The sequence below is a fragment of the Sinocyclocheilus rhinocerous genome, unplaced genomic scaffold (genome assembly GCF_001515625.1).
Source record: "Sinocyclocheilus rhinocerous isolate Xijiao unplaced genomic scaffold, SAMN03320098_v1.1 scaffold1, whole genome shotgun sequence".
In the NCBI taxonomy this organism is placed as follows: Eukaryota; Metazoa; Chordata; class Actinopteri; order Cypriniformes; family Cyprinidae; genus Sinocyclocheilus; species Sinocyclocheilus rhinocerous.
Genome location: NW_015638974.1, coordinates 1,290,094 through 1,310,762, shown reverse-complemented (window position 1 = coordinate 1,310,762; position 20,669 = coordinate 1,290,094). Strand labels below are relative to the sequence as shown.

The 20,669-nt window shown below is 36.8% G+C and overlaps 4 protein-coding genes across 5 annotated transcripts in view; 2 read left to right on the top strand and 2 right to left on the bottom strand.

The window, feature by feature from the left end:
- LOC107750441 (zinc finger, MYND-type containing 10) overlaps positions 1–4,537 on the bottom strand; it is a 6,184-nt gene extending 1,647 nt beyond the window's left edge. The window contains exons 1-11 of the mRNA XM_016565810.1: positions 4,346–4,537; positions 4,135–4,243; positions 3,449–3,565; positions 3,291–3,344; positions 2,984–3,136; positions 2,784–2,872; positions 1,891–1,982; positions 1,119–1,291; positions 856–981; positions 521–642; positions 268–393 (exon numbers count right to left, since the gene is read on the bottom strand). Of these exons, the coding sequence (XP_016421296.1) occupies positions 268–393; positions 521–642; positions 856–981; positions 1,119–1,291; positions 1,891–1,982; positions 2,784–2,872; positions 2,984–3,136; positions 3,291–3,344; positions 3,449–3,565; positions 4,135–4,243; positions 4,346–4,431 (1,247 nt within the window). The 5' untranslated portion in view covers positions 4,432–4,537. The remainder of the gene's footprint in view (positions 1–267; positions 394–520; positions 643–855; positions 982–1,118; positions 1,292–1,890; positions 1,983–2,783; positions 2,873–2,983; positions 3,137–3,290; positions 3,345–3,448; positions 3,566–4,134; positions 4,244–4,345) is intronic.
- Positions 4,538–4,616: 79 nt separating this feature from the next.
- On the top strand, positions 4,617–7,180 carry LOC107750470 (fibroblast growth factor-binding protein 2-like). The gene is given in 3 exon segments (XM_016565837.1): positions 4,617–4,628; positions 6,285–6,383; positions 6,386–7,180. Coding segments are annotated over 3 exon segments (906 nt in total).
- Positions 7,181–11,384: 4,204 nt separating this feature from the next.
- LOC107750442 (fibroblast growth factor-binding protein 1-like) lies at positions 11,385–12,871 on the top strand. The gene is made up of 2 exons (XM_016565811.1): positions 11,385–11,424; positions 11,567–12,871. The coding sequence occupies exon 2, from the start codon at positions 11,588–11,590 to the stop codon at positions 12,185–12,187; it is 600 nt and encodes a 199-aa protein (XP_016421297.1). The 5' UTR covers positions 11,385–11,424; positions 11,567–11,587; the 3' UTR covers positions 12,188–12,871.
- A 5,469-nt stretch (positions 12,872–18,340) lies between these two features.
- Positions 18,341–20,669, bottom strand: part of LOC107750439 (annexin A5-like) — a 9,325-nt gene continuing 6,996 nt past the window's right edge. The window contains exons 12-14 of one of the 2 annotated variants that reach the window (XM_016565808.1): positions 19,639–19,697; positions 19,226–19,351; positions 18,341–19,110 (exon numbers count right to left, since the gene is read on the bottom strand). In XM_016565808.1, the coding sequence (XP_016421294.1) occupies positions 19,048–19,110; positions 19,226–19,351; positions 19,639–19,697 (248 nt within the window). In that variant the 3' untranslated portion in view covers positions 18,341–19,047. The remainder of the gene's footprint in view (positions 19,111–19,225; positions 19,352–19,638; positions 19,698–20,669) is intronic. The other variant, XM_016565809.1, reaches the window with a different exon arrangement.

Below are 20,669 nucleotides of genomic sequence, written 5' to 3'. Positions count from 1 at the left end.
AGCACACCTCGCTTTTTTCAGACCGATGAGCTTTGTAAAAATCGACGTGTTTCAGAAAGGCGGGGCATAGAGGAGAAACAATAATGTACAGTATGTGGAAAATAATGTGTTTTTTTAACCTTAAACCACATAAACACATTTTATTACACCAAATACACAAAATAATGTTCTTTTTAGCAGCATCATATGACCCGTTTAAGAACTTATTATTCACTTATAGGGTTAAATCTGAAAAAGTGAATCATTTTGGCCCATGTGTTGTTATACCTGTTGCAATACCACTCTCCCTGACAGCGGGAGCAGCGTTTTGCACCCACTCTTCCACAGTCTCCACACTTGGGTTTGTCTGGGATTAGATTCTCCATCACATCTAGATTATATGTTTGAGCCAACCTGATCAGAAGGGTGCAAATAAACAGTTATACAGTATATATGCATACTGTTAAAACGACATTTTATAACTGCTCCTCATCACTTCATCCCTTATGAAAGACATTTACAAATAGACATCACATCTCACCTGCTAGCTTGCTCTCTTAATTCACTTTCAGAGGGGTTGAAAACATGTGTCACTTGGTATTTAGCAATGGCTTTCCACTTGCTGCTGTTCTCCGTTACAATATTATTCCATATCTCTGGCACCTAAACGAATGAAAATGATGTTTATTTGAAACGAAACAGCATTTATTTGAAATAAAAAAAAAATATTTTGTAATATTATGAATGTAATTACTGTCACTTTTGATCATTTTAATGCAACCTTGCTACATAAAAATATTAACTTCTTTAAAAAAAAAATCTTACCGACCCCAAACTTTTGAATGGTAGTATATGGGTGTGTGTTTGCTGGAATACCTGCTCCAAGATGAGATCTTTTTTAGGGGCCGCTGGATCTGTGACAGTAAGTTGACTGAGAAAATGCCTGAGATCAAGTAGATTCGGTAACTGATCTATAACAACGTCTGTCAAAAACCCACGAAGCTGCATTGAAAGAATAATAATGATAGATCACTGATATTGAATGAATAAGATATGGTGTCACAGAACACAGATAGATAGATAGATAGATAGATAGATAGATATTTAAAAAACAACTTTTGCCCCATGTAAAGTCTTACCTTTAAGAGCTGTGTTTTGTTAAAGCTATTGAAATCATATTTCCTTTGGCAGTCTGGTTTGAGTAGCAGGTTCAGTAAAGCCATCCACACCTGGCCGTCATGTTTACTCAGCTTTAGCTGATCTTCAGGCCGGACGGTTCTCCACTTCCCCTCTGTGTATTTCTCCAGTGTTCCTACACCAGAGAAAAAGACTAGACTATGCAGTCAAAAATGTTACTGATAAACTCTTTTCCCTTTTCTAATGTAAGTCTATGGAGGTGTTTGAATAGATTTAAGCAGGCTTAGAAATTACTAAAAATATGGTAATTCCAGCATGCAACTGAGAACATGAATTTCGTTAATAAAATGTTGTACCACTTTGAGCATATTTCCTGATAAACGTGCTGCTCATGGAAACATTTGATCTACTCCTATGAGACACTGTGTAAAGCTGTTCTGTAATTTGATTTATACATATGTAAGGTGGGGTTATGTTCAGCTTTCTGTTTCAATGTGTTCTCAGTGTGTCTGATTAATGATTACATTCACCTGTTCTGTTAATTATCTTGTCAGTTCTCCCTTAGTATTTAAGCCCTTAGTTTTCCCCAGTTCTTGGTCTGTTCTCGCCTATGTTAAGTGGTTGTTGTATTATGTTTCCTGAGTTTTCCTTGCCTGTTGGATTTATTGGATTAAAGACTGTTTTTGCTGATTTTCTTCATCCTCATATGCTTTGTACAGCCATTTTGTGACAATATAACACATGCTTAAAACACAATACAACTGAAAGACTAACCTCTGTTCCAGGGGCAATTTTTCACCAATTGTACCAGCACACAGGGCATATTATGAGTGCACAGCATCCTCGAGAGCACACTCAAACTCAAACTACATTAAAAGGGGATATTTCAACATTCAGTACTAGGCATTTGTTTTACAACTGATTTTGGAGATTTGGAGAAATGTAGCATTGCATCACTTGCTCACCAATGGATGCTCTGCAGTGAATGGGTGCCGTCAGAATGAACAGCTGATAAAAACATCACAATAATCCACAAGTAATCCACACCACACCACTCCACTCCATCAGTTAACATCTTGTGAAGTGAAAAGCAGCAGGTTTGTAAGAAACAAATCCATCATTAAGACGTTTTTAACTTCAAACCATCACTTCTGGCCTAAATACTAGGAAGTGTTATTATGGAGTCCATAATCCATAATAATGCTTCCTCCAGTAAAAAAAACTTCAAAATCCACCCACATATTTGTTCAGAACTGTTTTGGACTGTTTTCACTTGTAAACAGAGCTTGACCTGTGCATATATCTCTCCTGATTCAGACAAGACAACATTTTCACTAGAAAAAGCAATATTATGAATAGAGATCTTGTAATTTAGCCGAAAGTTAAATGGTTTGAAGCCAACAGTGCTTTTCACTTCACAAGATGTTAACTGATCGACTAAAGTTGTGTGGATTAGTTGTTGGACTCTCATTCTGACGGCACCCATTCACGGCAGAGGATCCAATGGTGAGCAAGTGATGTAAAGCTAAATTTCTCCAAATCTCTTACAGAGAAGAAACAAACTCATCTACATGTTGGATGGAGTAAATATTCAGCACATTTTCATTCTTGGGTGAACTATTCCTTTAATATTGTCTCTTTAAAAAAATAACCAGTATCTTAAATACCTCTCAATGTGATCGGTGATGTAGCACAATACTGACAGAGCCTTGACAGAGATTTCAAACTCTAACATGTCACTTTGCCTTTGCAGATCCTGCAAGAAACAGTGTACAGTGTACAAGTACAAGTAAATGTAATGTAAATGATGCTAATGATAATGAGTTAAAATTACATTTTGCTGTAATGCTCAAAAAGTGATCTTCACCTGTACAGATGCCGTGTCTGACAGCTGTGCGTGTGTAATTCGGTCCTCCGTTGGGATCTGTCCAGAAACTGAGCGTCCCGCCAGCAGTGTGAGTTTGCGATGACAGTAATCCAGTAAATCAAGTACACTATCACAAGCAGCCTCGCTGGACTCCTGCAACACACACATCAACATTTAGCCATTTTTATATTGCTATCATATTAGAATGTGGTCTTAGTTTTTTCGACTATCTACTTTTGTTGCATTTTTTTTTTTTTTTTCACATTCAGATATATAAAAATCTACATCTCAGAAAAGATGTGCTTACCTTGTGGTACATAATTGTTTCCAGCAGGTTTATGATGGTAGCTTCATGGTGAATCTGAAATTAGGAGAAAATGCAATGACCCAAAGAGACTGGAGGAAAATGTATTATAGCCTGGCATGGTTTGGAAAACCTGGTCATTTGAAGCTGAGGCCACTTACCACCATGTAGAGAAGAAATGTGCTCTTTGGCTTAAAGTCCTGGAGTTTGCAAATTATGGGAAACACTTTATGTTTCCAGACTTCTGTAAGAATCATTGCATGCACCAGTGTGGGTATCTGGAAGAAGTCCAACAACAGCATGCTCTGTATGCTAAAAAAACTGCTTTTTTACATCATATTTGTGAAAGCATGGTAAGATGTGCCAGTGGGAAAGTTAATCGATGATTAAGCAATACTTTACCGTTTAAAAAATTGGAGTCGTTAGAATTTTTAAAAATGTTTTTGCTTACTAAGTTTGCATTTATTTGATCAAAAATACAGTAAAAACAGTAATGTGATATATATATATTTTTAAAATTATTTTAAAGTAGTTGTTTTCCATTTAAATGCATTAAAATTAGTTTATTATAGTGGCGGTAAACCATTATTTTCAGCATCATTACTCCAGTCTTCAGTGTCACGTGATCCTTTAATATGCTGATTTGCTAGCCAAGAGACATTTCTTATATATATAACTTATATATAATTTTTTTGTGGAAACCGAAATACCTTTTTTTCAGGATTCTTTGATTAATAGAAATGTAAAAAGAACAGTATTTGAAATTGAAATCCTTCGTAAAATTATAAACGTCTATACTGTCACTTTTCATCAAATTTAATGCGACCTTGCTGAATAAAATAATTACCTTTCCAAGAGAAACAAAGTGGTCTTTTATGAATTCCTCCTGATTGGCACTGGCATTCAGAATAGCTTGCATATTCAGCTTCTCAATGTACTCATGTTGGCGAAACCACCTTTACAACAAAAACACAGACGGAATGCCATCGGTATACTTTAGATGAACCTCTTTATCTTAGTGTACCATTACTTTTATATTAGATATTCACGTAACTTACCTTGGACTTCCGATATCGCGCAATGCCATCTTCTCCAGACTCTGAATATAACCTTCGGCTTCTCCAAGCAGAAGTACCGAATCCATCGCTTTTGAACGTCCTCGACTGTGAAACGTAAAGGTTTAATGTTTTCGTCTACGCTTTATTCTAATTCAACAAACAGCGCGGATAACACTTCCTGTTTCGTCTCTATGGTTACAGGTACACACTGAGTGCGGAAGTGACGAGTTCTAATGACACTGGTTCTTTGAATGGCAGCTTTCCAAGAGAGATGGTGAAAATGGTAATTCAATGCAAACATTTAGGAATTATACTAGTACGTTTTGTTTATTGTTAGCTTGTTATTCAAAGGCCCTACTGCTGAGGTTTCATTAGCCCTAAAAACGTGTGTACGTACATTTTTAAAATGCTATTTATTTTTTGTCAATCGACATATATCATTTTAATATATTTTTAAGACTATAATTGATGTTTATTTAAGGTTTACTGCTAGAAAACGATAAAATCAAGGAAAGCAGGATTTAAACGTGTAATATTTTGACATCCTGAGATCTTCTGAAGGTCCTGCCCTTTTTTTAAGTCTCCTAAATATGGAAGCCCAAATCACTCAATTCTACTAATTGTCTACTCTTCACTGCCTTCACTCTTCAACATTTTCTTTTTCTCTCAGTGCATGATTCCTCGCTTTACACTCTAAAAAATGCTGGGTAAAATAGGGACAAACCCAGCAATTGGGTTGTTTTGACCCAGCGGTTAGGTTACTACCCAGAAGGTTGGGTTAAACATTTAACCCAATTGCTGGGTTTGTCCCTATTTTACCCAGCACTGGGTTGTATTTAACCCAGCATTTTTTAGAGTGTATTAAGTACATCTGTATCAATTTGTATTTAATTAATAAGCACTGTTTAGTTTTTGATTGCTGTTCTAAGTGTATGATTTCCAGAATCAGAAAGAACACACTCACATTTTGTGTGTGTGTGTGTGTGTGTGTATATATATATAGGTATTAATGGCCTGCTAAATGACTAAATAAATAAAATAAAATAAATATATATATGCCTTGAGTTGTGCTAAAAGAGTTGATTTGAAGTGTAGAAAGCTACACATGCAGTTAATGTACAGAAATGTGAATTTTACAGCATGTATGTATTCTTTAAGACAATTTGTGAAGCACACAAATGCACAAAAATGTCTATACACACTGTCTTTTATTCTACCACTGTTTCATGATTTCCAATGTTTACATAGCTGATCTTTGCAGTAGCTAAAAGTAGATGTTTACAAATGAAAATTCCCCATGACTCCTCATAAACCATGTCAGAAGAGTACATGTTGTACTTCACGTAAACCAGACGTTAACCACATTGGTTGAAGTTGACAAAACAAATGGGTTCCAGGTGAATTACTCTCCTTGTTCACATCAATAGTCAATAGCCCACTTATGTTCGCATGTATGATTATATAACGAAGACCATGAATGTAACCACACCGATGTCCTTCCCCTCAAACCATCAACACACACTCAACGAAGAAATGAACCACAAAACCATCTACACAAAACACAAAACATGACTTTATGTTTTCGTGGATAATTCTTAAGAATTATTTCGTAAGATCTCATTTGAACATTTTTGTACGATCTGCTTACGCCCCAGTGATGTTTAAGTTCAGGGGTGGACCTTCACACTTATGTTTACCTAAAAATTTTGAGTTTTTATTACGTACCATGTGATTTTGTTCATGTTGTTCATTATGTTTTCCCATGAGACTGGGTTGCAAATATCATGCCACACAAAACTAGACCGGGCTTTTCTTTTTCACACTCATGCAGTCTCAAAATCACTTACACACCGATCCCATCTAGACTAAAGTGCACACACACACTTCTCCAAAGATTCCTACAATTAGTTCTTTCAGGCAGCTCTAGACTGGAGACTAGAGGCCCACCAGTCTGGAGGGATGTGTGCACTTTGCCCTGCTTAAAGACCCCTTTGTGGGACTTGTATTTATAAAGCCAGCCTGCACCTCCAACACCTTCTGCTCAGTCTCTTCTACACCTCCATCATGAGAGCCGTATGCAGTGCCGCTGTCCTTCTGGTCTGTTTCATTTGGGCCATCAATGCTCAGGCTCAGAACAGCAGTAACCAGGCGAACAGCATCAACCACATCGAAAGCACCCAAAACAGTCGACAGCAGCAGCCGAAAGGAAGCATCTGGGATGAGCCCATTCGTTTCAACACCAAAGCAAAAGATAGCTGCGCCATGGTGATCTCCGGCCAGACCAACTTCACCAAGCTGCGTGTCTCCTGCAAGAGCAAGGGCAAGTCGTACTGGTGCGATTTCCTAGGCAAGCCTAACCTCTGCAGAGCGTATAACAACAACCCTCGGCACTACTTCACTCAGATCATGTGGGACATGAGGAAGCTCCAGAACGCCTGCCAGGGACCACAGGTTTACAAGCCGCACATGTGCCGCTCTGCTTCGGATGAGGTCCAAATGGTGTTCCATGCCTCTTGGCCCAAAATCTCCTTCCCCAAACTGACCCAAGCTTCTCAGAACCAGCAAAAGCAACAGCAGCAGGTCAAGTCCAGCATCACGCCTACCAAACCTCCCAGCCAAAAGCAGCAGCCTAAACCCCAACAACCAGCCAAACCAGCCTCCAAACCAGTCAAGCCCGCCGTTTCCAAGCCTGTTCCACCACGTAAACCTGTAAAGACCATCACAGCGAGACCCACCGTGGCGGAGGAGAGTCAAGCAACCAAGATGGCAGAGGAATACTGCTGGAAGAGTCTCCAGGGCGTCTGCGCATACTTCATTAACTGGTTCCAGAATTAATTAATCAAAACCTCTGGTAAGCACATCATTTTATAGTGAATAACCAATCAGTGCTTATGTGGAAACTTAACTCTAAATCATGTGTAAGAAAGATCTACTACTGCATCTGACTGTAGCGTAAATTAACTAGCTACATCACTCTGATGTACAAACTGCAGGTATTTTACATAAAACTAACTCCTGTAATTGTTAACTTTGGCTTGAGGACTAGTACAAGACTAGTACAGTGTATTCAGGAGATGTAATACTGTAATTCAGAAGCTTTTTAGTATGAAAAGTTTGCAGTGGAAAGCAAACCGAAATAGGGTTAGACACAAAGCTAACTCAATGAATCATCAACTGCTGCTTAACACCCATATCCAATACCCGCCTAACCAAATTTGAAGAAGATATTTATGTTACACCTCCACACTTTTCCAAAATAGCTCAAATAAAATTTGTTGCAGAAGTAAAAAAATGATTTCTATCCATTAGTGTTCACATTTTTATCTTTTGATCCATTTTCTTCTCTCTGTAGGTTAACAGTGTCAGAGACTTTTAGATTGTCTGACCACCGGCCAAGTGTTTCCTCCAGAGACCAGGGCTCTCTGTCTGTCTGTCTCTGTGTGTGTGTGTGTGTGTGTGTGGTTATGACTGGTTATGTGTGTTTTTCTATGCGAGTCAATGTAGGTGCAGGAACAACAGGAATGAAAGAAAGAAATTTGTAACATGTTTAATTAAAATATTTCATATTTCTTAATTCTCTGTGTATGGTGTCTGAACACAATCATTGTTTTAATTTAATTTATTTATTTTATTTAGTATTTATTTATTTATTTATTTGCTTGCTGGTCTCAAGAAACCTAAATCTGAATCTCACATTCTCAAATAGTTACACATTAATTTACAACTAATTTATTTTCAGAAAACAATTATAATCTGAGCTGATGTAATCTGATTAGCAAAGATTCTACTAAATAAATATTAATAAACAAAAATCAAAAGTCATTAAATATGATCAGAAATCTGTAGAATATGGGAAGTTCCAAACCCAACCTGAAACAAGTATGATTTTTGTTTCACACGACATGTCAGAGCACATCAACACCACTAGGGGGCAATATTACATGTCATTTAAAAAGACTCAAATTAAATGTTTACAAAACGAAACAGTTTTGGTTCCCATTGACTTCCACTGTATGGACAAAAACTACAATGGAAGTCAATGGGAACCAAAACAGCAGAAGAAAGATATTAGAATGACATAAGGGTGAGTAAATGATGAATTCAGAATTTGTATTTTTGAGTGGATTATCACTTTAGTTCATCTGCTATAGCAGGGGCTAATGGGGCCATGCTAACCAGCCAAAACTTAAACCCTAGCTACAAAGACAGACTGGAATTTCTAAATGTCACACTGCCTTTTTTATACATAGGCTATAGTGTATTCTATAAGTTCTCTGCAAACATTTAACCAAAAGAAAGAAGAATGCATGTATTTGTATTACAAAGAGCTCAAATCCCTCTAGATCCCTGTAATCAAAGTGTTATGTTCTGAATATGTTGCACAGCTGGAAGCTGACACCCCATGCCTAACACGAACACACCCTCCAGACGCAACTCATGCTCTATGTTGCACAGTATTTTCTGCCTTAAGTGCCACTTCATTAATTAAGGCTCAAGTGCCACTTCATTAATTTTTATAATACTATATCATTTAGCATCCTCTAGATCCCTGTAATCAAAGTGTTATGTTCTGAATATGTTGCACAGCTGGAAGCTGACACCCCATGCCTAACACGAACACACCCTCCAGACGCAACTCATGCTCTATGTTGCACAGTATTTTCTGCCTTAAGTGCCACTTCATTAATTTTTTATAATACTATATCATTTAGCATGGTCACTAATATTATTATTCAAAATATTCATATATTTTCTGTGTAACAAAGCAAATTTGCAAACACCTGGAACCTCACAGCCCAGACCCTTCCTGTAAAATGGGTCATAGTGGAGCAATGGTCACAAAATCAATAAGCACCAAGCACCAGATTCATGAGCTTGATTCTCCACCAGACACATTCACATGCAGTTTCTGTAAAAAACATCACACTCACAATCATTAACACAAACATAGCTTTATCAGAGTGTGTGTGAGATCATTTCATGAGTGATAACCAACGCTTAAACTTTGTTGTAACAATAAAGAAATATTCCTTGGTTGTAAAAAATTCTCTTCATCACTTGATCCCTTGGTAAATAAGTAATGAAGAAGAACAAGGAAATTGGACTTCCATGAAAGACTCATTGTTCATAACTGAAACAAAACTCCAGGATGCACATCCCATGCAAAAACATGTGAATGTAAAGACTTGGTGCAAACGAGTGTTATTTAGTAGCATTATATATATATATAAAACCATGGCATAAACACCTGTGAAGACAATATATAAATATACAAATACAAATAAATTTTTAACCGTCTCAGTCCAGTGTTCTGTCTCTCTGTACCCCATTTCTAACCGCCTTTCCCTCAAAAGTGACCTAAATTCATTAAGCTCCAGTTAACATTCCTCAAGTTACTAGATGCACAACACCTCAAGAAGACAAATAGAGGGTCTTTGCACAACTGTAGGTTTACTAATACTTATTTTACACTAATAGTGTGCAGATAGGCTGCAGATGCAATAGGAACAGTTAATAAAGCACATTAAACTGATATAGAGAGTGGCGATTCAGCTATGAAATTAGGCCATGAAGACACAATGAGAGGGACCCCTACCACATGAGTGCACACTCACAATGACCCATTAACAAAACATTTTTACACACCAGGACATGGTACACAAGCATAATGGTGTTAAGTATATGCAGCCCTATAGCATGTCTAATCACATACATGGAATTCAGGAACAGGTTTTGATCTTGTGAGGCCCCGGGGACCAACTGCTTGGAAGCGCCTGCACCCAAAAAAATCCCACACATTCATGCACTTTGGAGAGAATGAATAACTTTTGCTGGCCCCTCTTACTTCTGCTGCTATCTGCCTGTCTCCTCCTCTGCTAGAGGCCAAAAATGTCAAACGGATTATTTCATAATTGTGAACTAAAATCTAGCGTAGCGTTAGTTCTGGCAGGTCATGTCAGTCAAGCTCGCATCAGCTGACTTTCAGCTGATCCCCATCTACCTCAGGAGAATTATAGAGAGAGCGACGGAAAGTACACTGGATCAGAATAAGGTCACCAGAGAAAGTCACAGTCACAAAGACAAACATCAAGATAGTCAGGTGCAAACCCTCTTAAAGGACAGGCAAAATTTAAAATGGTCATTTAATCATGGCATTCCAAACATATGATTTTCACATTTAAGATATTTTGATATGTCTAAACTGCACTTATAATTTCTACAATTAATGAGGACGGGGGAAAAAAGAATAAAAGTGATCCATACAACTTATTTGCCATATATTGAGGCATTATTAAGTCTTCTGAAGTCATACACTGAAAAAATTTGCTCATAAGAATAATAATCAAGCGTAGCTAATTACCCTCCTCCATCCCCAACTCCTCCTCTGTCAGTCGGGATTCAGCCTTCTGATTCTCCTTTGAATCAGACTAATTTTAAAATGTGTACATAACATTATTGAACTTTAACGATATCTGCAATACATTTATGTTGGTTCTGTTCTGTTTACCCTGGGGGGTTATTGCTGCTCTCCCTGCTCTCATCCATGCTAGGCTGCATGGATGCGCAGGGAGTTCTTGCCCAGAACAGAACCATACCGCCAATCCAAACTGTATGCTAATTGTCAATCATCTTTGATGATAGCGGTCCTGACAGAAGTGTGGTATTTACATGCAAATTGCAATGATCATGTATTTTATTAAATTATTAGCATCCATTATTTATATTTAAATATATTTAAATCAGTTTTACAGCTGCAGTACCCAACCTTTTGTACCTGAACATTTCCAAAAATTAGAAAGGATTTCCAAGGGTTAAAAAACCCCTCAGGCCCATGACAGCTATGTAATTCCTAGCTTTTAGTTCAGCCCCCTCTAAAAATGCAAATGTATGAATGACGCAGGCAGTGGATTCCTGCATGTGCCAGAGCTCATTAAAGGGCTTTTCTCCTGTGAGAGAATCTGATTGTTCAGTAGTAAGTGGGTGTGTCACTTGACATATAAATACGTCGAGTGAGTTCATTTTGCCGTAAACTACTAGTCAGGGAATCTCATCACACTCATCACTAATAACTCTTATCGGTAAGATCAATTAACTTTTTGGTGTAAATCAAAGTACTTATAAGAAGAGATTAACTATTAACTATAACCATATTGCATCTTTTGAAAGGTAAAAAATTACAAACAAATGATCGTGTTTAATCTCATAATTAATATGTCTTAGATCGTTGCGTCACTGAAGGAAATGTCTCTCCGTGGGACTGTCGCGCTCCTGCTGTTCCTCGCGTGTCTTTCACAGCTCACCTTCGCTGCTGACAGCATTAGAGGAGCGAGGAGGAAAGGAAGGAGGCTGGAGAGCCGAGGTGATAAGAACATTTCCGTACACAAAGGATTGTTTAAAACCAAGAGCAAGGCGCAGTGCTTGTGGGTGGCGCGCGGAGAGGACAACTACACCATGACTGTTACATGTAAGCGTGGAAACGAGGATGGATTCAGCTGTAAATACACTGCCAAGCCCGCGACGTGCACCGAATATGGGTCTAATCCCTTGGGCTATTGGAAACAGATCGCTAAATCGGTTAGAAGGCAGAAGAAACTTTGCGCGGATCCTCGCGCACTGATCCGCGCGGGCATCTGTAAGCGTGCGCCGCTGGACGCGCATTTCAAACTCATCGAAACGTCACAAGAGAAACCCCCCACAGAGAAAACACCGACAACCACGAACACAACGCGCCAGTGCACGGAGCGCACTGACCACAGCGAGGTCGCCAAAGAGATGTGCGGAGATTCCTGGGCGAGTCTCTGCGCGTTTGTCTTTACTATAATCCAGAGCGGAGACTGCTGAGCATGTGTATCATAAACGTTTCTCGGTACTTTTGTTATTGGAAACTACTGATAGTTCTGTTTAAGGTGTAAAACATCACGTATTTTATTGTAAACACAGAAAAATGCACTGTTCTCATTCTGACATTTGGGAAGGTGGATCAAGATGCCAAAATGGAGTATTCGTTCCCACCACTTTAGTAGTAGTTTTTGCCTTGACCATAGTGGCACAAAATTTAATCTTAAGACATTTATTCAATGCGTATACAGTTTTTAATGTTGGCATTTCATTGGAGAATAGTGAGATGTCTATTTATATTATGTTGGATATTAAAACTTTTTATTTATATTTATTAAAAGAGCATTTGAGGGATTTAGGCAAAGTAAATATGATGTTTTTACTTTGAAGTGAAAAGTTTCAGTAGACCCTTAGGGTACGATGACCTCCTCGGTGACTGAAGGACCCCAGTGGCTTTTTGTTGTTAGAATAAATTTCATGATTATCATAAATCAGTTGTTTTATATATAATTCAATGAGTTTGATTTTAACAAGGGGCAAGATAGGCCCTTTAAATCATTTTCAATTTTGTGCTTTAACAGCTAAATTATTTCTCATAATAATAATAATAATAAATTGGATGATGCTTCATCCTCACTATCATCTTCATAATCATCTCGTTTTCATATCCATGTTAAACGTTTTCAGCAAATGTACATTATTTTCTTCAGTCTACTGTAAAATACATGACACCCATTGTATTGCATTGTATCTATTTATGACATGCAAAATAAATATGTGTATGTATCTGTGTTAAGAGGTATTACCCTGTTCTTGTGAAATGGCCATAAGATATTTTATTACAATACAAGCTTGATTTTTAAAATACAGCTTTGAGGCAGAGATGCTTAACAAATACTGCATTTTTATTTGGGGATTTTGAAGTGATATAAATTAAAACCACGCAAAGATATAGCAAAAGATGAGCCTAACAGGAGATAAACCGTATCCTAAGTTTAACCATAAGAACCTTCCTATTCCTGGAAAGCTTTTGAGGAAGTTGTCAGAACCTAATATTCTAAAAACCCTCCCACACACTCCCACTCACTCACTCACTCACTCACTCACTCACACACACACTCACTCACTCACTCACTCACTCACTTTCATTGTCTGTGGAGCAACAGAAGAGATAAGATAACCATAGATTCCAAACAGGTCTCTCTCTCTCTCTCTCTGTGTGTGTGTGTGTGATGTGTGTGTGTACTGGTATTCCCTATGTTATGGAGACCAAATATCCCCACAAGGACAGTAATACCAGCAAATTTTGACCTTGTGGGGACATTTTTTGTGTGTGTGTGATGCACCTCACATATTACACTTCACAGTGTGTGCTGTTCCTTTCATCAGTTTCACATCCAGTCTTACACACAGTCTTTGGAAATGTGCCTACTGTACAGGTGCATCTCAATAAATTAGAATGTCGTGGAAAAGTTAATTTATTTCAGTAATTCAACTCAAATTGTGAAACTCGTGTATTAAATAAATTCAATGCACACAGACTGAAGTAGTTTAAGTCTTTGGTTCTTTTAATTGTGATGATTTTTTTTTGTTGGTCTTATGAAGTATTCTAATTTGTTGGTGGGTTTTTGTTAAATGTGAGCCAAAATCATCACAATTAAAAGAACCAAAGACTTAAACTACTTCAGTCTGTGTGCATTGAATTTATTTAATACACGAGTTTCACAATTTGAGTTGAATTACTGAAATAAATTAACTTTTCCACGACATTCTAATTTATTGAGATGGACCTGTATATGTGTTTAAAGGCTTGGCTATTGATTAGGCTGGACAGTTTCGGTTTTATATGATTTTTATTATTTTATAAAGGAACAAGAGTGTTTTAGAATAAAGGTACCTTTTTAAAATAATTATTTTTAGAAATCATGTTTGAAAACACTTTTACACTAATGCACTGTAGCTATGTGTAATAAGTCTCTGATTGGGTGACAATGTTTTATTCTATAGTTTTCTATGGTGATATGACAGCTCATACAGAGTGTTATAATTTGTAATTATATATTCATGACTGTATAAAAGAATGACTGGGTGAAGTTTTTCGAACTGTAATTACCAGATAGCTTTGATCTCCTCTGTAAGCAACACAAAAGATTACATATTAACCATAGACAGGAAGTCAAATTAAGAATACACAGTGACAAAGTGTTACTTTGCCTCCAAAACAAATGTACATTATAGACTTAAACCCTTGCCTTTTTGACCCCAAAGGATGATTTGTCACGTGTTGATATGATGTCATATAAATGGAATGTATTAGTTACCTCACAAATCATGGTCAGTACAGACCCCAACCTTTGAACAGTATAGAATACATAACCAAAATAACAGTGTGTTAGGCATGTATTGACACCCTGAACATGTGAATGGCAGGTTTATTTCTCACTTTTATTTTTCATCACCATATTTCATTATTTCATTCTGTAAATGCAAGAACCTGCAAAACACACACACACACACACACACACACACACACATTAATGCCAAGAATGCTGTTATAAAGGCAAAGTATCAATGACAACTTCCAGCTTCTACTCAGATTTGTTCAGTCACACACACACACACACACCTTTCCTGCCCTTCAAAAGATCTCATGAAATGTTCCATTCCCACTGAAGTATGAAACACTTAACATTATATAACTAAACCCATAATGAAACTCATTCTATCCACGCGCTCCACCGCGCACACACGCGCTATGGGAATAGAGGAGCGAACCTGCAAAACACACACACACACACACACACACACACACACATTAATGCCAAGAATGCTGTTATAAAGGCAAAGTATCAATGACAACTTCCAGCTTCTACTCAGATTTGTTCAGTCACACACACACACACACACCTTTCCTGCCCTTCAAAAGATCTCATGAAATGTTCCATTCCCACTGAAGTATGAAACACTTAACATTATATAACTAAACCCATAATGAAACTCATTCTTCTCACCTAAAGGCCAAATAATGACTCATTTACATGACATTTTTTCCTTTCATTTTAGTTTCCCATGGGCACTCAGACAGACACAGACAAAAGCTGAACATAAATGTCCATTCTGGGATAAATCCTCAAATGGGTGGTCTGGCATGTGTAAGACGGCACACGCTGCAGATGTGCACACGATGAGCCGGAAGCACAAACGGCACAGGGTTACAGCACTGAATTGAAAGAGGATCAGTGGAAAGCACATGCATACATCTTGTTCACATTTACTTCCTACTGACTTGACATTTATATAATTCTTAAAGAAACAGTTCACCCAAAAATGAGGGTGAGTAAATGAGGACAGCATTTTCACTTTAGGGTGCCTATAATTTAATTTAATTTCTTATCAAGTTAATAAATCTATACTTTTTATATTACTATTTCACAACCCGACACCTTTTGACACATTTACATTTTTAAATATTCATTATTTATAAAAATGTATAAACCTTCAGTATGATGAAGACAAATAGATTTGACCTGCTGTCTATGATAGAGTAAAACAACGACTTGATGTATGCTGACATCAAATTAACAAGGGTCTAATACGAGTACTACCATTTGTTAGAATGACTGTAAGTTCAAATAAATCTTACGACTATTTGCCCACACATTCACAAGAACACGTGAGCACATTTTCTGACTGGCTGACACTTTGGATCATATCATGTCCACAGCCAATAAGAAATACTCAACATCTGATATCAGTTACTGCTGTCTTTCTTTCTATCTATCTTTCTCACACACGCCCAAAATAATATTTAGATTGTGAACATGATACTTTACAGTTTGTGTGATCACATCACACCACATTCCACTCCAACGTCTACACAGTTAACGGTCAAAGTTTAAAATCATGTCATCATGCAGTCAAGACCAAGTTTTTGGACCTTGCCATTTTGGCAAGATGTATTTTTATTTTATTTCTTTAAATATATCTTGTCTGCCTGTGAAATTTGCATTATGAATATGTGAAATATTATTACAAATTACAATAACAGTATTTATTCTATTTGAATATATTTTAAACTGTAATTTATTCCTGTGATCAAATCTGAATTTTTTTCAGCATCATTACTCCAGTCTTCAGTGTCGCATGATCCTTCAGAAATCATTCTAATATGCTGCTTTGGTGCTCAAGAAACATTTCTGATTATTATCAATGTTGAATATGGTTGTAGCGCATACTATTTTTGTTGAAACTGTGATACATTTTTTTGATGACCAAATAGAAAGTTCAAAACAACAGCAGTTTGTTTGTTTGTTTATTGTTTGTTTGTAACAAAGCCTTTACTGTCACTTTTGATCTTATGGACCCAAACCAAAGTGTGAGTCATACTTAAATAATTACATTGGTAAATAAATAAATTGGTAAAGTATTAACATGTAAGTGAACCAAACTAAAATTGAGATGAACAGAGGTGAATTATGATATAATATATGAGCTCTTTTAACATTCGGATAAATTCTATAATCTCTTCAAGCCAAAAGAACAGTCAGAGAGGAACACAGTGAACCTCTCATATATCAAATACAGGTCAGACATCAGTGTGTGTGTTTGTGTGTAAAGGGAAGGTTCAAGTCTATTCAAGTTGCAGCTCAAACAGACCCAGGCATTCACTGGAAGGGAACAGACTCGTAGCACACATATATTTGCGAATACGTGAGTGTGTTCTCATCTCTTCCATTCAAAGATCATGTTCTTACATGACTACTGTTGCACCTGGGCTGCGGGAAGAGATCAAAGTCGTACAATTTCCGTAAAAGGAGGGGTTTACCTTCACACAAACAAACAGACGCACGAGGGCATCCACAAAGTTTACACAAATACTGAATATATACATCTCCAAATGTCACGACTGCATTCATAACAACACAGATATATTGTATCATGACCTCAAAACTGCCATCATACAGCCTTAATTTATCATGACAGTAGTCTGCACAGATGCAGACACATGGGAGATGTGTTTTGTTTGGTGGGCTGGGTTTAACATTCATTGTTCCTTTGTGTGGCAAGAGGTGGCCTGACAGTCCCACCCCTGAATTCAGACAGTCCTATTGGCCGATATCCCACACCTATTAGTACAACTTCTGCTCCTCTCTATTGGCTGAGGGTGGCTGTGACATACATAAAGGTCTAGAATCAAAACTAGTAAAAATCAAAACTAGTCTCCATGAAACTTACTCAGCAGACAAACTTTAAAGCACACATACACAACCAGAACTAAATAATTTCTTGTATATGACCCCAATTTCTTTGAAGACAGGTGAGATTAAAGCTTGTCTACACTTGCAGGACATTCTCCAATATGCCTTTAGTGATACAAGGAAGAATTACAAGCAGACTGTCAATTTAACTGGAAATGTATCTTACAGTACCTTGCCAGGGGAAACGTATATGGCATTATGATCCTTTATTATAAACAGGACCATTATTAGAGCATATTGCATTTTCTGACTATTGAACTATATGCATGAATGACTATATAACAATCATAAAATCAATCTATAAACAAGCTACATGTAATGTAGTCGCAAACTGGTATGCATTAATCATCTAATTCCTTAATTATTTAACACAGTAGGCTATTTGGTGTCTGCTCTACAGTTCATTCTTTGACTACAGCGCCTCCCTGTGGCCAATACTGACCTACAGCGCACTAAAAGTCATTCATTGAAAAAACAAAGTATTTTTCACTTTCACGTTTTAACTTTCCACATTCAGCTTTCACTTTAACAAAGCAGCCTACAATTTCAAATGATAAAGTTTTAGCCTATTTGAACCTAAAGCAACTAAGCTTTTTTAACCTTGAAATATCAGTTTTAACCTTTAATATCAATATCATCACAAGGCTATATTCAGTTGCTTTAAGCATAAATTTAAAAATTATATTTTTATTTTTTTCTATTTTATTATATATACACAGTATATATATTACCTGAACATCAAATCATAATATTCACTTTATTTTATATATTGTTTTATATACTCAAATATACTTTAAGCCACACATCAGAAAACAGGTCATATAACGTGCAGCAATTCTGACTGCTGTCAAAACAGCTCAGTTATCATTATGTGGTCAGTCACACAGGAGATTGTCTGTTTGCTTTTATTTCATGAGTGTTTATTATGAACATCATGGCAATGAAATATTAGAACATTTTAGTAGTAGCACCTTTTTCTTCAGCTTTTAATGAGCATTAATAACCTTAAAGAGGGCAAACATTTAGCTAATCTTTATTTGCTGTGGGTAAACAAACTTGCTAATAATGCCAATTATGAGACTGGTTGTGACATTATATGGCTATATACTGAAATGTCAAGGAAGTTAGTAAGCATACAAACAATAAAAATAAAATATTGCTTCATTGAGTACAAATGAGTCTTTGGTCTTATTTATAATAGAGCTGAGTTAATAGATATTTTCATAATAAAAATATCTTTAAAAAGAAATGATTAGGACTTTCTTTTTTTCTGTAATAGATCAAGTCAAGCAGAGAATGGTTATGTTGTTCTCTGTTCTTCATATTTTTGTAGCTTCTACTAAAATATTTTTTCTCTCTAAATCCATTACACATTGCATGAAATATGAATGCCAAAATATGCTTATTGCTTACTCGAATTAAGTCATTCTGTGCTATGCAGAGCATTTACACAACTGGACAAGAGATCCTTCTAATGATTTGGAATGTCATGTTTTTGTAATTTGTCCTGAACTGGGTTCAGAAGGGGACTAGGCCCTCGTCCCACAGACCTGCCCCTGAGCTGGGAGTCCTGGGATGTGACCCAGACAGAGAGGGTGGCAGGGTTTATGCATCATCACCGCCACACAGCAGCTGCAGGGCTTTACGGTAGTCACCGGAGGTATCACCCTGCAGTAATGGAAAAACATTTAAGAGAAAGATGACAGAAGATTCAGTTTCGCTGATATGGACAAACAAGAAAATGTATAAGGTGTTAATCGCTAAATACTGAGCATGAGTATACCTGAATCGTTTTGTGCAGAGAGGTTGCAAACCTCTTGCGGAATTCAGCGCGTATATCCATCATGTCCACCTCACTGCGGGAAACCATGATCCTGATCAGTTTCTGGTCATCAGTGCCTGCCCCCTGCTGGAGGAAAGCACAAATAAAGCAACAGGTAAGTACTTTGCAGAACTAAAATAATAATAATAAAAACATTTTGTTATTTGAAATAAAGTAAACTTTAACTGAAATAAAATAAAAAAGTTAAACTTATTTTATTTACTTCTCACTTTCATTTAGTTTAACTTCATGTACTAAAATAACTAAAATTAACAAAACCTTTATAGACATATTAAAAAAATAAAAACTAAACAACAAAATTACTAAAACTTTAATTAAAATTAAAATGGAAAATACAAAAATAAAAACGTCACCTTCATGGCATTGTAAAGGCTCTCGGCAAAATAACCCGGCACACTGCGAGCACACTTCACTGAGGAGGCAGAGAAAAGAGTGTATTAAGAGACAAAAACCTGCATATGGGTGATTCTTCAATTATAAAAACTACTCCCTGTCCTAATATGATTTTAAAGAAAAAAAGATTTAAAAAAATCTTTACTTTTAAAGAATTTCTCTCTTTTTTGCCATACTTTTTAACTTCCCATCTATAATAAAATTATAAAAATTACTAAAATAAGGAAAATTCTATTTTGCACTTTCTAATAAGAACTAGATTGAAGAATTAATCATATCTAACTGATAGAGAGAGATATGTCTGTGTATGTGTGTCTGTGTGTATGTGTGTGTGTGTCTGTCTCTGTGTGTGTGTGTGTGTGTGTCTGTGTGTATCTGTGTCTACGTGTGTCTGTCTGTGTGTGTGTGTGTGTGTGTGTGTGAGAGAGTGTCTGTCTCTGTGTGTGTGTGTGTGTCTGTGAGCGTGTCTGTCTCTGTGTGTGTGTGTGTGTGTCTGTAAGCATCTATGTGTGTGTGTGTGTGTGTGTGTCTGTATACATCTATATATGTGTGTGTGTGTGTGTGTATGTGTGTATACATCTGTGTGTATGTGTGTATACATCTGTGTGTGTGTGTGTGTCTGTATACATCTATATATGTGTGTGTGTGTGTGTGTATGTGTGTATACATCTGTGTGTATGTGTGTATACATCTGTGTGTGTGTGTGTGTCTGTATACATCTATATATGTGTGTGTGTGTGTGTGTATGTGTGTATACATCTGTGTGTATGTGTGTATACATCTGTGTGTGTGTGTGTGTCTGTATACATCTATATATGTGTGTGTGTGTGTGTGTATGTGTGTATACATCTGTGTGTATGTGTGTATACATCTGTGTGTGTGTGTGTGTCTGTATACATCTATATATGTGTGTGTGTGTGTGTGTATGTGTGTATGTATGTGTGTGTGTCTGTATACATCTGTGTGTGTGTGTGTGTGTGTGTGTGTGTGT